Source organism: Megalobrama amblycephala, linkage group LG3, assembly GCF_018812025.1.
Source record: "Megalobrama amblycephala isolate DHTTF-2021 linkage group LG3, ASM1881202v1, whole genome shotgun sequence".
NCBI lineage: Eukaryota > Metazoa > Chordata > Actinopteri > Cypriniformes > Xenocyprididae > Megalobrama > Megalobrama amblycephala.
The window spans coordinates 55,807,499-55,831,031 of NC_063046.1; the positions used below are offsets into that span (position 1 = coordinate 55,807,499).

A 23,533-nucleotide genomic window follows, 5' to 3' on the forward strand; every position below is an offset into this window, starting at 1 on the left:
CAGATTTTTTTTTGTAATCAGATCAACTATGTACATAGTTTTTCTTAATTCTAAGCTGATATTGAATGTTTTTTTGTTTGTTTTTACATTGCTGCATTTGGCAAATGCTTCTATCCCATGTAAATTACATTTCATTCAATTCATATACATTTCATCAGTCCATGCATTTCCCTAGGACTTGAACTGAACCTGCCACTAGCCATAGCTCCAGGGTTTGAGCTACAGGAATGCTGTTTTAGATTAAAGTATGAACTTGTCAAAAAAGTGTGTTGTGCTTATGCTTTGAAAAGTGATGTTACAGGGTTATTCTGATATACCACTGTGGTTGCCTAACAATTGTTTATTGGAAGATTTGAATTTGTTGACTGTAGAACAGCTTTATTTTGCCTCCTGTATTTATAGCTTTTTATTCACTATGCAATAAAGCATGGTACACAATTGATCATGTCATGTATTGAGTTACCGTTACCATAGACTGATCGCTGCCTACAAATTTTAAAACTGAACAATTTGTAACAAATTAATTTATAAAACAAGGCCATGTTAAAAAGCAATACTTTAATAAAAAAAAAAAAAAAAAAAAAAAAAAAAAAAAGTTTAGTATTTTGAGCAATTTTCAGTTTGTTCAAGTGTGCATGTATAATATTATATATTATTATATTATATTATATTATATTATATTATATTATATTATATTATATTATATATTATATAAAAAAACTGATATTAAACTTTTTTTCTTCCCTACGGAGCATGTCGCATGTCTCCAGACCACCCAAGTTCACATATTTGTGACCCGTTTCACCCCTTATAAGTTTACATCTCTGGACAGTTCGATGCTTAAGTCTTAGGTGTTTGCTAGAAATGTACAACTTGCACAGATAAAAAAAAAAATTTATTCCAAGACAGACAAGTTAGAACAAACAAGATGATTCAAACACTCCAACTGCCAGTGGTTCACCTGGGCCTTATTCATTGAGACTACAAGAAAATTGATTTAAAAAAAAAAAAATAAAAATAAATAAATAAATAATTTTAACATCAGCTTGGAAACAACAGAAGTCAGTCAATAGGCTTGTTCGAGATGCATCGGCGCTGCGCAGACTGATCGGTTTATGATATCAAAGTACAGCGAGATCGATTGGAGAGCATATGACACTCATGCTTTTGAATCGCTCTCGCTGTACTTTGTCATATGCAGATCGATCTGCACAGCACCAATGCACCTTGAACAAGCCTATTGTAATCCAACATGAACATTTGAGTGACTCTTAAGGCAAGCTTACAATACATGATTTTGAGGTTGCAGATAGATTTCCAAGGTCTGTGGCAAGCCAAAACAGCATTGTTAATAATGAGCAGGTCAGTGACATGATCTGAGCCAGTCACAGACTCTACGATAATATTCATCAGCTTTTAAAATCGCCACATGATCTTTTGGTTTGTGCAATGCAACAAGGTGAAACTAATCCGGCCAATCACAGTGCAGACTGTATAAACAAATCTCGTAATATCCAATTTCACATGAATTTGTGAGAAAACTTTTTCGGTGTTGGTCCAGACTGCCTCTTGACCAAAGGTCTTTCAGTTTGTATTTAGTACAGTAGTACTGTATGCGCTCTGCCATGACAAGATGACAGATGACCAGAAACCTTGTTTAGTGCGAGCACCACAACAATACAGGTAGTCTTGCAGTCCAGTAGTGTGAGCTTGCCTTTAATGTATACAAATTTGGCAATGACACACACCTTTCCATCAAAGCAGGTCTCTGCACATGGTGACCCAGAGGGCATGCACACTTCAGTAGAACACATGAAGTAAATCTGTTTGCAGGGACGAAACACAGGAACCATCAGTTTGCCTTACCAAATCATGATTCTGGTCATGTGTTTTTGTCTAGCAGTTACCTCCTCATTTAGATATTTTTTGCTGGACAAATCCATGAACTGAAAGGCTTTAATCTCGAAGCGACGCTGGTGTGGATTCTGAGGCAGATGTTTCCCATAAAGGATGGAGGTATTGCCAGAGTCAAGAGGATTAGGGCATCTGCAGAAAAAAATTAAATAATAAAATTGATCCATTAATCATTCATGAATTAAAAGACATCCGAGATTAGCAGAACTTCTAAATATGCATATCAAGTTCTTAGCAGCCTTTGTAATCTCAATTACACTTTCCTTAACTTAAATTCAAGGAAGTTCAAGTTGTAAGAATTATGGAAACTGAAGTGTAAATACAATTGTCTATAGCTGGCATTTTGAACATAACTTTCAAACTGGGCTCTCGCAATCATCCATTCAGTGTTCATCCGTTTAAAGATTTCACTAATTGCAGATGTGTATTTGAATTTTAAATTAATTTAATTAAGATTTATTCAGATTGGAAATCTGCATCCTCAATTCACTGCAATGCTGCATCAATGTTAGCATCTTTACTGTGAATTTAAAATTCAGGTTCTTACCCCTCAAAAAGCAGAACCAGGGCACTCTTAGCAGAGCGTGGATAGGCCACACAGTAGTGAACCAGAAGAGTAGCTGTAGGTTTTGGAGATCTCAGACGCAATTCCAGATATACAGGCTTCCCCAAAAGAACATGTAAGGGCTGATGACACTGTGGATAAAATTTGGTGAAAGTCTCATCTGCAAGGGGGGAGAGAAAAAAAAAGGATGGGGGGAGTAATGAATGTATGAAATATTCTATCGCTATTCTAATCAACACCAGCTTCACAGCTATAGAAATTCACCCTCAGAAATTAAAAGCTGAACTCCAAACAGTCCTTCAGAGAGCAGGTATGGAGGAAGACTGGGACTCATAACCATATACCCTACACTGGCAAGCACAGGTCTGGAGAGCAAAGGATCAGCTGAAACCTTCTGGTAGCGGCATTCAACCATCAGTCTAAGGAGCACAACATAAAAGAAAGGAAGAAAGAGGTGACAAACAATCTTTACATGGGTATTTAATTAAAGTCAAAATGAAATGGAAGTTGCAATAGGTGTTTTCTTCCCTATTGTGCATATATACAAGTGAAATGGCAGGACTTGATTTTGTCCATGGGAATTGACTGGATGGTTGGGGTTTGCTATTGCTAGTGACAGGTTGTCCTGCTTTCACGCAGGTAAACATGTAAGAGATGTTATTTTAAATTTAACCATTACCAGGACATATTAATGAAAAAACGTGAAGTACGTGGATAAATCATTTATAATACGGCAATATTCCATAAAACAATAATAATAAAAAAAGTAAATGTTGATTGCATGGTGATCTTAAATTTTTACCACCCATGTGACCAAGGTGAAATCATCTGAAAAGGAATGTTGTTTCAGAGACAGAGCAAGCTTACGTTGTGTGATGAAAGATCACAAAGGCTTGGAACCATGCACTAAAAGACAAGGGGCCTCATTTATAAAGCAAGCATATGCACAGATTTGATCTTAGAGTGTGTACGCTTAAATCCATGGCAACGCTCATATTTATAAAAACTTTGACGTCTTTGATGTGACAAAGTACTTAGCGCCAAGTCAGGGTCTGAGCAGACATACGCACTTTTCCTTCTCAGATTACTGTAGGTTTTTGGAAATCTAAGCTATTCTTGCAGCTCGCCATTCTAAATTAAGGGATTTGGATGATGATTGGTGATCTTTTATATGTAAATGACAATTAGGTGTCGTTTACAATGTAGAGAACTGAAACCATTCAGCTGCGCGCAAGTTCAAAATCATTTGCGATTTATAGATTTCACATATGAAAGAGACGTACGTGCACATCTGAGAAATGATCATAAGATCAAATTTAGGATGGTTTCTGCACAACATTTTATAAATAAGGCCCCAAGAATGTATATTAAGAAAGAAAGAAAAAAAAAAAAAAAAAAAAAAAGGAAGGAAAGAAAGAAAAAAAGCTACACCACTTTCAAAGAATTCATTTTCAAAGACCTGATGGGATTATCCCTGGAGATCATGCCATACTTCAGGTTGCGAACTCTGACGATGGTCTGTACCTCAGCCAGGTAAATTGTCGTCTCACCTATGACCTGATGTAAAATTACAACAGTTGTCATTTCTTTCAACCCCCCCCCCAATGGCACAAACCCTGGTACAAGCTGATTCTTCTACAGCAAAATACTTACAAAGGAACGTGTTCCACATTCAGTGACAGAAAATTTGAAGATGGCAAATTCTTTGTTGGAGATGACAGGTTTGCATCCAGTCTTCCCAGCAACAATCAAGCTCATGGGGTTCACAGGGATGTTTGCGAAATCATTGTGAACAGCAAACACAAAATTTTTATCAGCAGTGCATTCTGGGAAAACAAGAAGGTTGAGACAAATGAAACCAACCTTGAATTTGCAGTCTATCCTTTTAAACATCACTAAACAAGTATTTATATGCTTTATATTTTTTATTCTTATACATTTATAAGAACTTCTCACCAAAAAAAAAAAAAAAAAAAGTCGACGTGACTGTAGTGGTTCAAACTTCTGTGTCATTTTCATACGCCGTTTACGTTCAGTGCTTCCAGGTTCTACATCAGAACGTGGGCTCAGTATTGGCAGAGGCTGTTCATGTGAGCAGTACGATGCATTGGTGCAATGCTGATGCAGGAGCCATCCAATAATGAGTCACGTTCTTGGATTTCATCAAAAATATCTTAATTTGTCTTCCGAAGATGAACAAAGGACTTATGGGTGTGGAACGACATGAGGCTGAGCAATTACTGACAGAATTGTCCTTTTTGGGTTAACTAACCCTTTAAGACTTGTCTGTGAAACCGGAGGCTGGAGTACTCTAAATGAGCAATGGCGTGCCCAAGGTTAGAAATTTTCATAAAACGTGCTCAAACCATAACATGTCCATATAAGGGCATTCCACACACTCTTTCCTTTCGTCACTCTCAGCAAACATGACGCTCTCTAAAGATGAGCTCTCGCCTGAGAGCACACGCAGCAAGATGCAATGCTAAGCGTTCGGTCCTCAAAACTAGTTCAAACACCTTTTATACAGACATTACAGACCACTGATTAGCCAGCTGTACATGCACAAATCTGCATCTTTATCATTTTAAGGCCCCGTCCACACGGAGACGCGTTTCTGTGAATACGCACACATTTTTTATCGGATAGGCGTTTCGTCCACACTGATCCGGCGTTTTCGAAAGGTGAAACCACAATTTTTTGAAACCGGGTCCCAGAGTGGAAAAATTTGAAAACACCGTCTTTGCGTTTTCGTGTGGACGGGGCAATCCCAAGCGGCAACCTCCCCCAGTTTCTCGTGAAGCCAATACGGAAGTCACTGAAACTGCGATTCATCGACTGGCCGCTAGGGAAAGGCTGCAGAAGAGAGCAGAATCTCATTGAGTCCCATGTTAAAAAAGCCAAGTTTACAGCAGAAAAAAACATGTTTACAGTCTGGTTCAAATTGTGGTTTTGGTCTATACTGCTAATTTTGCCCTTCATGACAACTCTGAGGGGGGATTATTTTTTTTTATAACTCATCCGTTTAAATTATACTAAGCCTTAAAGTTCTGCATAATTAAGGGTGTGGTCACTTGAGTGACAGGTAGATTGCTGCTGCAGTCTGTGAGCCGTCACTTTACCTCAGCTATTAGCTAATTCCAGCTACTGAATTTGGCATCTCAGCCGTATTTGTGCTTTTTTCTCTCCTTTAAACAATTATAAAATATGGCTTGCTGCATTAATAGTCGAGACTGATATGCGTCTGTGTAGATTAAGTGCTTTAAGTGCATTTGTGACAGAATTACAGCGCCACATAATGGTCTGGCATGTATACTACATCATTTTGAGTCATTTCAGTGGTTTCATGTAGACGCAGATATTTTTTGAGACGAGGAAGGAAAAAAAAAAAAAAAAAAAAAAAAAAATCGGTTTAGAGTAAACTGCTTACTCTTTTTGTATACATACACATTATATATTTATTTATTTATTTATTTATTTATTTATTTATTTATTTATTTATTTATTTATTTGCGCAAATGTCCCTTTAGGGGCTCCGTAGAAATTAATACAATAGAGTGCCTCAGGGATGACGCATTTTTGTAGGCAAAACCCGGAAGCGAGTTAGCATTTTTGGACTTCCTGTTCCAACGACGTAAAGTCTATGGGTTTTTTGAAAGGGTTTTTGCTAAATCGCCTGAAATAAGGTCTGTGGTTAACAAACCCTCTAAATACTTTCACGTTTGGATCTATGACATAAAACACACCAGTTATAACCCACTTGTGATTTTTTAAACTTTTACTGCGTCTTAAAATCGCGGTTGCTAACAAATTGCTAAAAGGGACTACTTCCTTTGGCGGGGACTTTAGACGTCATCATTAAAAACAGGACATTTGGACAGCATTTCTCACGAAAAAGTGGATAAGTGTTCATACACAGCGCATATCATAATCAGCGAGCATGTTTGTAAATAAAGGCGTTTTTTAAATACAGTTTGAGGAAGCTTGGTGGTGACGACGTTGATCCGCGATCATGGTGTGCTGTAGCCTACTGTTAGCCTTTTATATCTGACGACTTTATTTAGGCTTCAAAATCTATAAATGTTGTGTTCACTTGTAAAGATTATCTTGATAGACAAAACGTGTAAGTGTCATAACCCTTTGTTAAACATAGTGCCCCAGGGATGACGCGTTTTTGTAGGCCAACCTGGAAGTTAGCGGCACACGGGTTCCCTCGGTTGAAAGCCTATGCATTTTTCCCATAGATTTTTGGAAAATCACAGAAAATAAGCTCTGTGTTTAACAAAGGGTTATGACACTTAAAGATAATCTTTACAAGTTAAAACAACAAATACATTTTGAAGTCTAAATGAAGTCGTCAGATATAAAAAGCTAACAGTAGGCTATAAACGGACTACAACACACCATGGTCGCGGATCAACGTCGTCACCACCAAGCTTCTTCAAACTGTATTTAAAAAAAAAAAACATTATTTAAAAACATGTTACCTTTTTAAGATCTGTGCTGTTTATGAATACTTATACACTTTCATGAGAAATGCTGTCCAAATGTCCTGCCAAAGGAAGTAGTCCCTTTTAGCAATTTGTTAGCAACCACCGTTTTTAAGACACAGTAAAGGTTTAAAAAAAATAAAATAAATTAAAAATAAAAATTCACAAGTGGGTTATAACTGGTGTGTTTTATGTCATAGATCAAAACGTGAAAATATTTAGAGGCTTTGTTAACCATAGACCTTATTTCAGGCAATTTAGCAAAAACCTATTCAAAAAACCCATAGACTTTACCGCGTTGGAACTGGAAGCCCTAAAATGCTAACTCGCTTCAAGGTTTTGCCTACCAAAATGCGTCATCCCTGAGGTACTCTATTTTATCTTATAATGTTTAAGAGTATGTAATCTTTGCGTAACCCAAGTATGGTTTCAATTGTTCCTACATTTCTTTGTGAATTTATAACAAAAGCTATTGAATCATGATTTGTTTGTGAAAACATTCATACACGCATTTTACACACAAATTCATGCGTACACACAGTTAATAAATGAGACCCAGCATCCATTAAAAGGTACTGCGTAATTATTTTGGTTTAAAACTTTAGGTTTCTGCCTAAACAGTTTAATGTGCAAAAGCAACTATAAACCTTTTGTAGGTTGTGGCCCTACATGACTATTCCAGTCATTTCCTTGAGGACAAATGATATTCTAGAGAATATGTTTTGCATTAAATAACTGCTACACCATATAATTTACCAGTTACTGAACTACCCAAACCTGTTAACCTGAACATTGTGTATCAAATTCAGGTGATTTTAAAGTACAACCAACCACTTTTTTATTATATATATATATATATATATATATATATATATATATATATATATATATATATATATATATATATATATATATATATATATATATATATATATATATATATATAAAAATAAACAGGCCAGTTTTGAAACCAAAGTGGAAAACCCTGACCCCTGGAACATGGGTCAAATATGCATGGGTTTATAATGCCAAGAGAAAGTGTATGAGAGAGGAAACACCAAAGACTATATATAAAGAAAGACTGTTCACTCCTATTAGTTATGAATGGGAGAAATTGCAATGCGCAATATGGCGGTATACGTCCTGCCTTCTAAGTAAAAGAGCAAATCACTGATTGATAAAGTCATTGCATCACTGCAGCTGCCGTTAGAGGCTCCGGTTCCCATAGAAACCGCAGACTCGCACTTAGGACTGAACATGCGCATTGGCTTGTCTGGCCTGAAACATAAGCCTTTTTTTAACGCTTATTGAGTATAAGAAACAACATTTATGGGACAGTTCATGTCAGATTTTGTTGCTGGTTTGAAATATGTTAATTGTGAGTTCGCCAGATAGTTTGAGATTTCAGGATTCCCCCATTCAAATAGATAGGACTTGGTCTTGAATGCCCGAAATAGCTGCCCGGAGGCATTGCAAGTATGGCTGCTGAGTGAACGGACTTTCCTTGAAAGGGACTTTGGAAACACTACCTAAAGAAGTGACCATTTAACAATATGACAGCTGTAGGAATGGAAGTCTCTCTTTTCAACTGTAAGAGGCAATTGCTTGATAAAGTAATGATAAAGGAAATTGTCTTTTCACTCAAAAACGCATACATGTGCATTAAGTGGACCAACCTTAAAAATTGCAGGATTTCAGTTAAAGATGTACAATTGATGGTACCATTGTTGTCATTGTAAAACTGACTTGCCTTAATATACTTATGTTTCTCATCTTACAGTTTTAGCCGTAAAGTATAAGAACATACCATCCATGGGATAGTAGCAGACTGAGGTCATCGCATCAAAACAACATCCTCTGGTCAGGCACTCGTCTTGTGTTATACCAGAGGTGCTACACGACACTCTCTGATCGGCAGATATGCTGCAGCCTTAAATGAAAACATAAAAAGTGGAGTTAATTTGAAGAAAGAAGCAGAACTTCAAATTCAAGGAATTAAACCTGGGATGTAGTAATGAAAAGTTATAAATGTTTAAAAGCAATCATAAGAGAATTTCACATTCACCTCCTAGCTTGTTGTTCAGCGACAGCAAGTTTGGTGGGGATAGGAGAGGTGATGATTGAGGTTGTGTAGGGGGTAGTTTTGCACATGTCTGATCTGACTGCACATTGAGGTGTTTTAGGGAAGCAGTGAGACTTTGGTTTGCATCACAAGACAACGTAGCGACATTCAATTTTCCAGCTTCATTCGGATAGAGGACCCTCAGAGTATAATGACCGTCCTAAAGACAAAACAATCGTGAGAGAAAGCTGGGTGCAACATGAAACTGCATTTGCAACCAATTTTTTTTTTAGGTAGGAAAGTATAGGGCAGAACTTAGTTCCCAGGTGCTTGGAGGAGAGAGGTCAAAAAAATAAGAGTGCTTGGATGTCAAATGAAAAAAGGCCATTTATTATTTCAGCAAGACATTACATTTACTGTAAATTTTCTCTTTAAAATAACATGCACTGACAGTGACCCATTTACGATAGGACCATGAATGTGTAAAGAGTTAAATAGATTGTTCACCCACCATGTTGTTCCATACCTGTATGCATACCTTTTGTAAGCTTTTATTCAAAGCCTCTTATTTATAATTCACTTTGTACAACAGCATCTGACAATAATGTCAATGTAAATATTTCATCTGTAGAACACATTTTAACAGTCAATAGAGTTCAAACTACATTGACTTTCACTATAAGTATGTACATACAAACAATTGAACGAACACCAAAACATTTTTCAAAATATCTTTTCATGTTTCATAGAAGAGAGAAATGCATACAGGTTTGGAAAGACATAATAGTGAGTAAATGACTACTCCTTTAACAGCTGACTTGATGTTAACTTCAAGAGCAGAAATGTTTCCATAACTTTAATACCTCCAAGGTGACATGACAGCCAGTGTAGTCAACAACCAAAATATTATGGCCATGGCCTTGAGTCAAAGAGTATCCACAGGCCACTGGGGCACTAAGCACAGATTCGATTACTGCAAAACCTGAAAATATGAATGCAAAAATTGAAATGTCAATAAAAATTACAAGTATGAAAACAAACAATTGCTATACTTACCCAAAATTTTCACCTGACTGAGAGAACCAGAGGGCAAAATCACTTTCATAGTATTATTATTACAGTAAACTGCCAACTCCGATTTCAATTCATGTCCACTGTTTTGAGCCAGCACTTCTGATTTATCAGCTTCACCATCAGAATAATCATCATCTATGCCTGAAAAATGACCTACAGTAGAGATCAGCTTTGAACTCTGTGATAGAATCAAATCAATACAGCACAAAAACAAAATTATTGTTTTAACTCCCTGCCAAGCCATGTGTGCCTAAAGCGCAGCAAAAGATGGGGTCGCGAACAAAGAGCAATGCTGCAAAAACCAAATCATTAAAGTGTTACTTAATTTATAACACCTGTCTCCAGCAGTTTAATTAGGTCACGTGACAAGTTTCTTAACAAAACAAAAAAGGCCGGACAATTCGTGCTTTCAAGGTGAGCGATTTATTCTGTTTGTCTCAATTTATAAATCACGTTGCATCGCTGAGAAAATTGATGTTTATGGAACCCCGCACATGACCTGCAAGAAAAAAAATTTAAGTCGTGCGCACGAATTCCTAATTCGTTCCCTCGATTTAACTAAATCGTGCGCATGAAATAATTCGTTTTACTTCCTGTCTGCATTCTCCGTACTTTCTCGTAATCATAAACCTGTTGCTGTTGTTATGTTAAGGACAGAGACACGTTAATTGGGTTTTATTTTGAGTTGGGAATGAGTTATAAAGACATTCTTAAAAGCCTTGCAGTAATGCATGGTATCGATTTAAGTGAGAGGCATCTACATCGCAGAGTTAAGCCGAGTTCAGACTGCACGATTTTCAAAGTAGTCGGGTCACTTTTTTTTTTCACACTGCATGACTATCTTGGCCAGCATTCAGTCGCTACTGTGTTCAAACTGCACGATGGATCGGCGACAGAGGGTTTCACACTGCATGACTTTATAATAGGAAGAATCGCCGACAACTCTGTCTGGCACGCAAACTACGTTTCACAACCAAACACACGCGAGATGTGACAAGGAAACAACGCGATATCACGCGTGCAGGACCGGAGTTATTATTATTATTATTAAAAACGGTAGCCCGCAAGAAGCTTGAAATACGAGTTGCCTGTGCGCTGATTTGCAGCGAATATAAGAAAAAGAAAAGAAAAATATGGAGGAGGAAATGGTTGGGGAGACTGTGGATTGTGTGTTCTGCAACGAGAGTTGGAGGTAAATACATAACTTTTCAATGTGCTGCTGTTGCAGATGGTCAAGCAAATGTTTGTGTTTTGTTTCCGTTTGATACAATTGTGTGAATGAAGATGCTTGCTGATATTGTGGTCTATAAAGCTGCCTTCACGTCACCTCGTATTTACCGGTATCTTGAAATGGCAACACGTGACGTTATATTCGGAGCTGTTCACGTCCTTTGACTGGGAATTAAGCGTTTCCATGGCATCACTATCAACGCCTAAATGAATCTACAGCGGTCAGGTGGTACACCGGCCACGTGGTACATGTGGGAGCTTTCAGAAAACTCCCAGCTTACAAGCTGTAATTACGATCTCTACGAGGACGTGAACGCATTTTACAAGCTAGAATCTCGTAACTACAGGAATTACGAGGCCGTGTGAACGCACCTTAACTCCCCCCCGAACTCCCCGCTGCTCTGTATCTTGCTCTCTCATTGGCTGTCGGTCATCGCCGATGTAGTTTTCAGTCAGAACACGTTTCACACAGCAGGATTTTGAATCGCCGACAGGTCCAGATATTTAGCATGCCAAATATCTCACGGGCGTCGGCGACTCGTCGGCGATTCTCTCAGATCGCGTCTTTGCTCATTCACACTGCGTGATTGTCACTCGCGTGAACGAGCACCGATTTGCCTGTGATTTCGGGCATTTGTCGGCGATTTCTCAAAACCTGTCGGCGAGCCAAAATCGGGGCTAAAATCGTGCAGTCTGAACTCGGCTTTAGAGGACTTTACCGGCGACGTTACGATGACTTGGGGACTGGTATTGACTTAATTCATTGTGGATCAGCTGCAAGGCTCTGTAAAGGACCATGGATATCGTTGGATGTATACACAGTGTCTGCAACAAGGTATTCGTATCAGAAAAGAAGTAGTAAGGAACATTCTCTCTATACTTGACCCTGTTAACTCCCAGGCTCGCCGCTTGAGACGAAGGCAGTATTTTGCGCAAGAAACCCAACTGTATATGGCATATAGACTCATATGACAAACTGAAGCCCTGTGGAATATGCATTAATGGCTGCATCGATGGGTTTTCACGTAAAATTATGTGGCTAAGGGCTGCTTTCACTAACAGCGACCCACGAGTTATTGGGGGCTTCTTTGTGGAAACAATTGAGCGCTTGGGAGGGTGTCCCAAGCTTGTGCGCTCTGACATGGGCACGGAGAATGCGGTGGTGAGATATATTCAGCGGTATTTAAGAAGAAACGGCGAGGACAAAAGAGCAGCCGAACGCAGTTATATTTCAGGGAAAAGCACAGCAAACCAGCGAATTGAAAGTTGGTGGGGAGTGATGAGGAAGGAAGGAATAGAATACTGGATCACAGTTCTAGTGGACCTCAAGGATGAAGCCTAACCCTATATAGTGGGAAAAAAAAGTATACTAAGTATACTTGCAGCAAGACTAATTATTAGTATATTTCAAGTGTGTTAATGATTAGTTCATTTAAAGTGTGCTATTTTGAAACGACTAATTTTGTACTAAGTATATTTAAGTTGAAATTAAGTAGTATTAAAATACAACTTTAAGTATATTTAGTATACGTATGTGTGCTAAATTGGAACAACTTAAAGTATACTTAGTACACTTTAAGTATATGTCTGTGTAGGGACTAATTACATGCTTGATTAGTTATATTAAAGTGTACTTAATTTGTGTTAAAAGTATATTTTTTGTTATAATATACGTTGTATTATAAGTATACTTTATTTCTGTTATAAGTATACTTTTATTTGTGTTATAAGTAGGCTATACTTTATTTCTGTTATGAGTACACTTTGTGTTATAAGTACACTTTATTTGTGATTTAAGTACATTACAGAATAATTACGAGTGTCTTCAGAAAACACAAGCAATATACACTGAATATATTATTTTACAGGTAGGCCTAATAGTATATACTGTATGCTCAGTACCTTTGGCTTATTCCAAATATTAAACATTACACACTTTGCAGTCAATAACAATACACTTTGTATACACTTTGTACTTTGTATAATATAGTCAACATTTGAAGCGGATCAAAACCTTTAATCAAAGTTGTCCTAACTTTTTTGATCCACTTCAAATGTTGACTACTGTACTTTGAATTACATAATCTCACACAATACAGTTGTGCTACTATTTAAATACAGTTTAACACATTTTCCCAAAGTTGAATGCATTTGTTTTCAAGGCCATTCAAATAAATAAAATGTAACAACATCACTAATGAAGAGACATATTTCAGTGACAAATCCAATAGTTTTTATTTAAACTTAGATTCAGCAAAACTTACCATGTTTTTCATTAACGAAAAAAAAATATTGGACCATGGTGACCCTCTATACCATGCAACGTCAACTGGCGGCCCGCGGGCCAAATCCGGCCCGCCAGAGATTTCCATCCGGCCCCCAGAATAATACTGAATTCAGGAATAGCCTTGTAAGAGGAAAAAAAGTTTAGGGCTGGTCCGAATACCATTTTTTGAGCTTCGAAGCTTCGGTAGTAATGAACATCGACTCTTCGGAGAGAGGGGCTGAACATATTTTTCTCTCTAATAAAGGCAGGAATCTGTGTCTGTATGTCCGTTTGCATTTTTATTATTTCGAGAACCGTTCATCCAATCGACTTCACAAGGCAGTGCAGTGTCGCATTTGGTGCAATATAGATGGACACGCGAGACGCGACACATTCAGAATTAATAAACTTTTAGTAAACTACAGTCAGAACAGCGCAAGCGGGAAGCGGCGCACCTCACGCGGGCAGGGCTTATGCTCCGAGAAGGGACACTGCACTAGTGATATAAAACGCACACACACAGGTCTGTTAAATTAAGCAATACTTTTAAGGTAGTCTAATATTTTTCTGACTAACAAATTGGCACAGTAAGGGAAGATTTAAATAAAGAAAAATGAAATTTAAATAAAGAAAAAACGAAATTTAAATAAAGAAAAACGAAATTTATCTAAACAAAAACGAAATTTAAATAAAGAAAAAACGAAATTTAAATAAAGAAAAATGAAATTTAAATAAAGAAAAACGAAATTAGGTTAAATTAAAAACGAGATTAATTTAGATTGATAATAACGGGTAAAAATGCTAATACATTTTGTTTCTATTATTGTATTTTCCACAGTGTCAAAGCAACAAAACACAAGCTCAGACATGCACTTCGGTCCATACAAACTCCGCTGTTCTGAACACTCCCGTTGCTGGAACACGCGTCGGTTCTATTTCTAGCATGCAGGCGTTTTCCGCGTGGCTCAAGCGCGCCTGTGACGCGTGTCTCAGTGTGCAAACTCCAACCTGTTAAATATGGGAGCCGAAATAAAAACGGACACGCCACGCAGCTGAGACGCTCACGCAGCCAGTGTGTCGCCGGCCTTATTCAAGGGGGAATGAGAATCGTTTCGCGGGGGATCCCAGGTGTGCAAAAAATAAAAAATAAAAAATATTCGAATGTCAAATTTTCAAATCGAATACCAACCCACCGAACGAATATTCGGGTCCGTTCCATATTTATTTATTTTTAAATCTAACGAAACAAAAAGCCTTCTGAAAAGTAGCTTGTGCCATAGCCTGCCTTCAGTCAAGAATGACGATAAACGCGTTCTCTCATTGAACATCTTTTATTGTTTCACGTGCTCATTTTTTCACAAATGTCAAAATTTTCCTTGCCTGGGATTAGCGCACAATTGCGTGACAGTGATGGACAGCTTGACAGCCTCACAAATATGAAGCCTAAAATATCGCTATCGCCCCTGGTGGCTTGCTGCAGTACAGGTAATATGTAAAAAATAAAATAAATTAGGAATTAGAATTAGTATATCAAATAATAACATATTAGGATACAATTCGAATTTTATTTTATATTACGAGTATCTGGCCCTTACAGTGTCTGCAGAGAAAAATTCTGGCCCTTGGACAAATATAGTTGATGACCCCTGCTCTATACACAAATACAAATTACACATTATATTCCTATTTCTGATGAGCTTCTCATTGTGTCTGATGGCACAATGATGATCGCAGAGACTCGTGAAGAACAGCATCTGTTGACAGAATATACCAAAGATATAAGACAGCATGTTCAACTTTTTATTCATGTTTACAATAGTCTGTCTAAATCCTATATTGAACCAATACTATTTTTGAACAGTAAATGAGGATTAGCAGCAGGGAACTGTATCAGAATGGCATGTCGATATTGTTTTCGGTACATAGTCAAGCATGAAACACTTTATGAATTAATATCGTACAGAATACGGGCCGATTTGACCAATCATATGAATGTTTTGGTGCTGCATACAAACATGTGCCATAAACCACCACACAAAAACTCAAATAGGAGATATCAAGCCGAAATATCGCTTTCCGTTTGTTAAAGAAAATAAAATAAAGTTTGTTAACTGGTAGACTACAACTCACCTCCCAATAGCAGCACTTTTCTCCGGTTCTTTCAGGATCGCGTAGGCCATTAGATTAGCCGGTTGTCGTCGCCATCACGGTCAGTCTGCGATGTCACTTGATTGAACTGGTCAGAATCCCCAAGATTGAGCGATGTATTGCGCTTTCAGTGTTTTATTAAATAAATTATACATTGCGACATTATACTTCACCTGAGTGACTGAGCGAGGGGATTCAGTCGACGACCGTGACGTCAGCAGCTCTGATTGGCTGAAGGCAGTGAGCAACAAAATCTGATTGGTCACAGACCAAGTTGAAGAGACATTTGAATTCCGATAAGTTTAACCACTCAACATATTTTTTCGCATTACTTGTGCTGCTGGTGTGTTGTTTAATATAGATTTGTGTGTACGATTGTAAAATGATTCTGCCAGTGTAAACTTAATAAACATTTACACATATTTGGAAATTGTATAGGCTACACTGCATATACTAAATGGGCTTGTAATGCATTCATACTGAAATAGCACAATATAATGAATTCCAAGGATGAAGAAGTAAACTTAAAAAATATACTCAAATTTAACATTAGATACACTACAACTTCAGGATATTAAATAATGTATTTTTTAAATATACTTTTAGTGCATTGTTACAATGATCATTTTCAGCACACTGTTAAAATATACCTCAAATATATTTTTATAAAGTGCAAATAAATACACTTTTAAAAAATAAACTGAACTTACACTTCAAGTATATTTTTCTAAAATATATTTTTTAGAAAATATACTAAAGTACAATTATTTTAAAGTGTTAAAAGTTGCATTGTGAAAATATGATACTAATATACTTTTTATATATTTAATGATAGTACATTTTTTGTTAGTATATTTGCAGTGTACTATAGAAAAAGGGAATACATTTAAAATACAATAAAGTATACTTTTTTTCACTAGGGCAACTGTGCTTTTTTTGAGAACTAGAAAGTTCTCTTAATATACTATCTCTGTACTTTTAGTTCATATCCATGGTGTCTGAAAATAGCACAGTTGAGTACACTTAAGATTATCTTAAGAAGTACTAAAGAAGAATTTTTAGTATATTAAGTACAAAATTATATAGTGCGTGAAAATACAGCACTTTAAGTACAATATGGAAGTGTACTTTTTTCACCTGGGTACACTCATACACTGACTGCATTTTTGCCTTAATTACATGATTTTTAAGGCTGCTATTATTCAGTACTGTAAAATTGTGTAAATAAATGTGGCTATGAATTCATATTTGTATATTACTTGCCTGTTATCAATTGTATATTATTGTTTATTTAATGATCTGAAACTACACTGTTTACATTTGTGACATCAAACAATGAGTGTGTAGGGTCATATTTAAAATTAGGATGCTTGTCAAGTATGTCGATTTTGTTATTCACTTTTAAAATATCTTATTGTTTGTCATGGACAGTGTAAAGATACAATCATACAAATTATAATTTCTGTCAAGAAGTGAAGAGGTAGAATGCCAGTTCAATGTTTTTATTAGCTAACAGTAATTTGTAATAAAATTTACTTTTCCCCATTAATTTAATTATTCTATGTCAAGAACCACAAAGTTTTAGGCTTTATTTTTATTGATCCCTTTAAATCAAGATAACATGTCTTTATTTTAATGCTAAAAATAGAGGTCTATGGTATGAAGACCACAGCCCAGCGGGCAATTGATGTCAAATAGACATCACATTGACGTCAAACAGTCATCAAAGAATTGACCCTTCGCTAAGCCATGCCCGAAAACCGCCACAGGCCAATCGTGGTTTAGCAACCGTTACTAGGCGCGGGAGGTCTGTCAAGCTTTCGAGCGAGGGAACATGCCGAAACGTTGTGCTTATGGATTGTGTTAACCTGATACCCGGTATACTAAAAGTTTGGACGGGGTGGTTGAATTTTTTTCCCTTCCCGAAACCTAAAACCCAAGGGGAGAAATGCCGGTGTTCTGACAATTTGTGCTACCCTGTCAGATTTTGCTACCTCCCATTGAAACAGTGGGTAACGTTAGCAAAATCTGACAAAATCCGAAAAATGCTAACGTGACCTATCAGATTGTGCTTCCAGCGTGATGGTTTATGGCTTTATTAACATATACACCTATCCAACATTAAACCTACCCTTACAATAATGCAAATACAGTAATTTTGTGTTATTTATCATGACAACAATGATGTAATATTGATGTATGCATATGCAGTAAGCCCGGGTAGGACAATCTGACGGCTAGGTTAGCTAGCTAACGTTAGCTAACTCAGCACATAATTGCTTGGAAAGAATGACGGTTCTTTGTTCATAATTCATATATTTGGACGTGAAATAAAATGATTAAAGGCAAGACGGAGTTACGTTAGCCTGGCCTGCTAAAAATATAAGCGGGAGAATGTTATCATTGCAAAGTGGCCAGGCTAATGTCTTGTGTTTATTCCACAAGACTTATGGTTATTATTAGGTTATTTTCACAAATTTCACTTAACCTGCTGTGGATGAACAAAGCTTTTCCTCAATAAATTGTGTGTTTCCCATTTGAAATGTCAGCGTATGAGGCGGCTGCTGCTCGCGCTGGGAGCTTTAGCTTCAATTTTGATCAAATTATTTTCTAATCGGTTGCATATTATGTCGTGGATATATCCCTCGAATGCATACTGCAGTCCCTTTTGTCTTGCTCTCTCAGATATTTCACCTGTTGGCCAAAAATGACTAATTATCTGACTAATTAAAATGTCTGACACCGGTGCATACATACTGTAAATGACTTGCCAGGCTTGAAAGCTTGACAGGCGTAGCAACAGTAACTAAGGAGGGCGGGGCTTAGCGAAGGGTCCATTGGTCAAAAATGCAAATCAAATTGATGTCAAAACTTGACATTAAATTGACGTCAAGTTTTGACATTCATTTGATTTGCATTTTTTTAAAAACATTTTTTAACACATTGATGTCCTATTCTAGACCACAAGAATAATGACAAAACAATATTAAATGCAAGACATGTTTTATTAAATCCACTGGTTTATATCAGAATTTTATATATAAATTTTAATCTGATATAAATCATAATAATGTTGCGTTTTGTCGAATCGCATCGGGAAAGAGATTCAAACGTTAGGGCATTTTTATTAGTACGAACAAAAATTGTAAAACTAACAGTACTCGTGACATTTCAAAATAGACATTTAAAAAAAAAAAAAACAATAGTTACCTGCGTAATGGATCTAACTCTGTTTTCTCTAAAATTACGTTACCTCAGAATCCTTCACAGTAACAAATGGCGGGAAATTTCAATTCACCAAAAAGAACAAAATACTCATTGCAACGTCAAATATTTAATCAAAGCACAATCTTCTAAGTTTTCAAAGTTACCCAATTATTTAATGAGATGTTTATTACTCACCTGATAAAAGCGCCAACCTTGTCGAGCTGCTTCGACTTGACGTCTTAACCGCACAGCGCGCACTGCCACTAGCCTCTATGTTGTATGCAAGACGTGATGACCTGCATTTCAACGGTCATCAACGTCGTAAATCCTCCAAATATTTTTTCTTTTCTTTTTTTTTTTTCGTGTATACATGTATAACATTATGTCATACTAGGTTTGCATCAAATTGCACACAAAAATAAATGTATTAATTGTAGTCCATTCTTCAGCTGCAAAACAACCCGAGAATGTGAAAAAGGCGCCATCTACAGGTGGTATTAGGAATAGAGAATATGAATGGGCATTGTAGGCCCTACATTTTTCAGAATAAAAAAGAAAATAGAATTTCTGAAAAATAAGTATGATTTTTTTTAAGAACCCTAGCATTGCATCTATCAGTTGAAGACAAGAAAATCGATTCTATTATAATATAAATAATTTTAAAATATGTAGCCTGTTCACTATGAAAAATTTAATGAAAAATGTAAATTTTCCATAAATGAACATGTAGTTGTAATACTGTACACTCTCAGAAAAAAAAAAAAAAAAAAAATTGTACCTTTAGGAGTACAATGGTACAAAGGTACAAATTTGTACCCTTGTGATTTGTACCTTAAGAGACCAGTTTTGTACATTTGGTGACAATTTTGTACCTTTATTTAAAAGTACAAAAATGTACCCTTCAAAAAGGGTACAAAATTGGCTTTGACAGCATACAATTGTTGACTATAATGAGATATATATATTTTACACACACACACACACACACGCTGAATTAAAATCAGAATTTATTAAAACCTTTTCATTTTCACATTTTACAACATTTCATTTTAAACACATTCTTAAACATTCCATATGAGTCCATCTTGCAGGGTGTTAAAAAGTAACACTGAAGCAGTGTTAAAGTTAATGAGATAATTGATTGATGATTGAGTGATGATTGACAATTAGTGGTGACACCTGATGATAATAAGCAGAATCATTGAAGAAACAACAAGAGAAAAAGAGAGAGACACAACAACTACAACTGACTTCCAGCCATTAAACATTATTACACTTATTATTAACCAGTTTGATTTGATTTCTGTCATACATCAACAAAAGCTCTTATTCAGATGTTTAGATGTTAATGTTTTAATGAAAGTTTAGTTTGAAGTCACCATGATGGTGAAAAGCATTTCCTTTAGTTGGGCTCTTGACTCTATTTATTAACATTAATTTATCTCTGGCTGCTCCAACTTTGTGTTTGTAGAGCACATTTGTTATGGTCAGAGAAACTATGATCTGAGCTGTGTTTCCCAAAAGTGCTGTGAGCCAAAGTTGATCAATTTAGGTTTACAATGCTTTGGGAAACACAGTCATAATGGTTGTGTTTTCTCATTGTTAAACTGGCAGATTCATTGGTGACATCCAGTATATAGTATATATAGTTATAGTAAATCTCTGTTACTGCTTGAGATCCAGCAGAGCTTTTATAATCTGAAGGGGTTTTTTGAAACACACACAGACATCAAGAATCAGCATATGACCCTCAACAATGGTGACAATCAAACAAAGTGCTTCATGTTGCAGTGCATGATGGGAGCCACCAATCAAAACTCATCCATGGCTCCCATCATGCATTACTGTATGAATAAATTATGCAGCTGAATTGTCCTGTAATTTTCTGTAGATTATTCTTGTTTGCTTTATTTCTCTGTTGTTTTGTTGTGACAGTAGCTTGTTTTGTGATGTTCAGAGTTGATCTGTTTGTCAGTATTTTGTATTTATTTATCGTCACCGTTCTTGAGAATCAGATGCTGATTCTTGATGTCTGTGTGTGTTTAAACACTGAAGCTTCAGTGCATAATGTATTATTCTTAAAAGAAAAAAAAAATCATACTATTGTTGGATCTCAAGCTGTAAATTCACAGGACTACAATCATTAATACTAAAGCTACACATCAAGCACAGAGTCAGAGACTTAGACTCTAAACAACATCAGGGCATCGCATGATGATAAAATCATCATCAAACTATATTTTGACCAGATCCTATTTTCTCTGATCATAACAAATGTGCTTTATAAACACAAAGTTGGAGCAGCCAGAGTAAAATTAATAACAAAAGGTAAAGAGTCAAGAGCCCAACTAAAGCAAACGCTGACCTCTTTCATGGTGACTTGAAATGAAACTCCATAAATCATTAATTAACACATTTTTTCTCCCTTTCCTTCAATGATTCTGCTTATTATCATCAGGTGTCACCACTAATTGTCAATCATCACTCAATCATCAATCAATTACCTCATTAACTTTAACACTGCTTCAGTGTTACTTTTTAACACCCGGCAAGATGGACTCATATGGAATGTTTAAAAATGTGTTTAAAATGAAATGTTGTAAAATGTGAAAATGAAAAGGATTTAATAAATTCTGATTTTAATTCAGCATGTGTGTGTGTAAAATATATATATATATCTCATTATATAGTCAACGATTGTACGCTGTCAAAGCCAATTTTGTACCTTTTTTGAAGGGTCAATTTTTGTACTGTTAAATAAAGGTACAAAATTGTCACCAAAGGTACAAAACTGGTCTCTTAAGGTACAAAACACATGGGTACAAATTTGTACCTTTTTTTACCATTGTACTCCTAAAGGTCCAATTTTGTACTTTTTTTTTCTGAGAGTGTATATACTTGGTATTACAATTACAATTTCATTATCAATTATGGCAAATGTATTTTAATTTTAAGGTATATAAAAAAAATAAGGATATACACATACTTAATGTGGGGTTACAGCAAAAATGCTGCATATTTTTTTTTTATTTGTAATTAAGCAAATCAGTATATTTTGCGTAAAATATAATATATTCACCTCTTTCATTATCAGTATGCCTACTGTACTATTCAATATAATTCAACTTTGAAAACAAAACAAATATACAACAATCAAAGTCAAATAATGTTATATAAATAGTTTTTTGTTGTTGTTTATGTTTTTAACCACAGAAGTTACAGAAGTCCACTTTCATGCAGAAATCAAACACCATATGATTCAAAATATGCCGAATGGATGCATTTTGAAGAAAAAAAATTGCTATTTACATTGATATCAATGTGATGTCAATATGACATCAACTGAACGCCTATAACACGACATTGATTTGACATCAACTCAATGTCAAACATGTTGGCCCATATACTTACATAATCAATTTCAGTATGGGATGAACCTAATATTTTCACCAAGTAACCACTGGAAGGACTTGATGAATAATCTGACTTTGAAATTATGTTTTGCAGCATCGATCAAATCTTGTCTAATATTTGACGTCAAATTGACATCAAGGTGCCCGCTGGGAGCTCTTGGCCAACCATTTTAAAACATCCACAAACAAAGAATCACAATCTGTTATACATTCAGTTCTACTTAATATTCCCCAGAACATAACTATGGCTACGTCCACACGAAGCCGGAGCTTACCCTAAACCGATCCTTATTTTTCCTCATCTCAAAAAATATCTGCGTCCACACGAAACCACTGAAACGATCAAAATGATGTAGTATACATGCCAGACCATTATGTGGAGCTGTAATTCTGTCACAGAAATGCACTTAAAGCAGCGAAGAAGACTTGGAGCATGTGCATAAACCTTGCGCGCTGAATACAAACTATAGCAAAGCTTAGAAATAACACTTTGGCTGTTTCTCAATATGCGTTCTTCAGCGATCTAGCGTCCTTGTGTTCTTGCTCTACGTCATCATCAACCGTCGAAGTTCGTTCCAATACTCAAGAACGCAAGAACAGAGGACGCATGAAAGTATACCCGGATGTGTTCTTGATATCGAGGATGCATCGAATGCAAACTTGAGGGAATCGAACCGTTAAAAATCCCAGAAGACGCAGCGGGCGGTCGACGTATGGAAGCCTGTAAGCTTTAAAGTTCTCGTGAGATTCCAGCTACAAGCTCCCAAATATGTGACGGCTCGTGAAAGTAAACCGTTTGTTTTGCTTAATTTTAATAAAATGATAACCTGAAGAAAGCCTGCAGTATTTTTACTGGCATATAAAAATAATCTTAACATTGACAAAGCATAACAGCCAAAGGCTACTCATTTTCATAAATACACACGGTGAAATAAAAAGATAAAGGCTGTTTCTCAATATGCGTTCTTCAGCAATCTTGCGTCCTTGTGTTCTTGCTCTACGTCATCATCAACCGTCGAAGTTCATTCCAATACTCAATAATGCAAGAACAGAGGACGCATGAAAGTACCCGGATGTGTTCTTGATATCGAGGATGCATCGAATGCAAACATGAGGGAATCGAACCGTTAAAAATCCCAGAAGATGCTGCGGCGGTCGACGTACGGA

At 36.3% G+C, this 23,533-nt stretch overlaps 1 protein-coding gene across 1 annotated transcript; it reads right to left on the bottom strand.

The window, feature by feature from the left end:
* Window positions 1-876: 876 nt before the first annotated feature.
* On the bottom strand, window positions 877-10,422 carry LOC125265735 (zona pellucida sperm-binding protein 4-like). Its single transcript, XM_048186123.1, has 11 exons — window positions 10,085-10,422; window positions 9,892-10,010; window positions 9,032-9,248; window positions 8,774-8,896; window positions 4,133-4,305; window positions 3,939-4,036; window positions 2,744-2,898; window positions 2,462-2,639; window positions 1,908-2,046; window positions 1,749-1,823; window positions 877-981 (listed from the first exon to the last, which is right to left on the bottom strand). The coding sequence occupies exons 1-11, from the start codon at window positions 10,344-10,346 to the stop codon at window positions 973-975; spliced, it is 1,548 nt and encodes a 515-aa protein (XP_048042080.1). The 5' UTR covers window positions 10,347-10,422; the 3' UTR covers window positions 877-972.
* Between the last annotated feature and the right edge of the window lie 13,111 nt (window positions 10,423-23,533).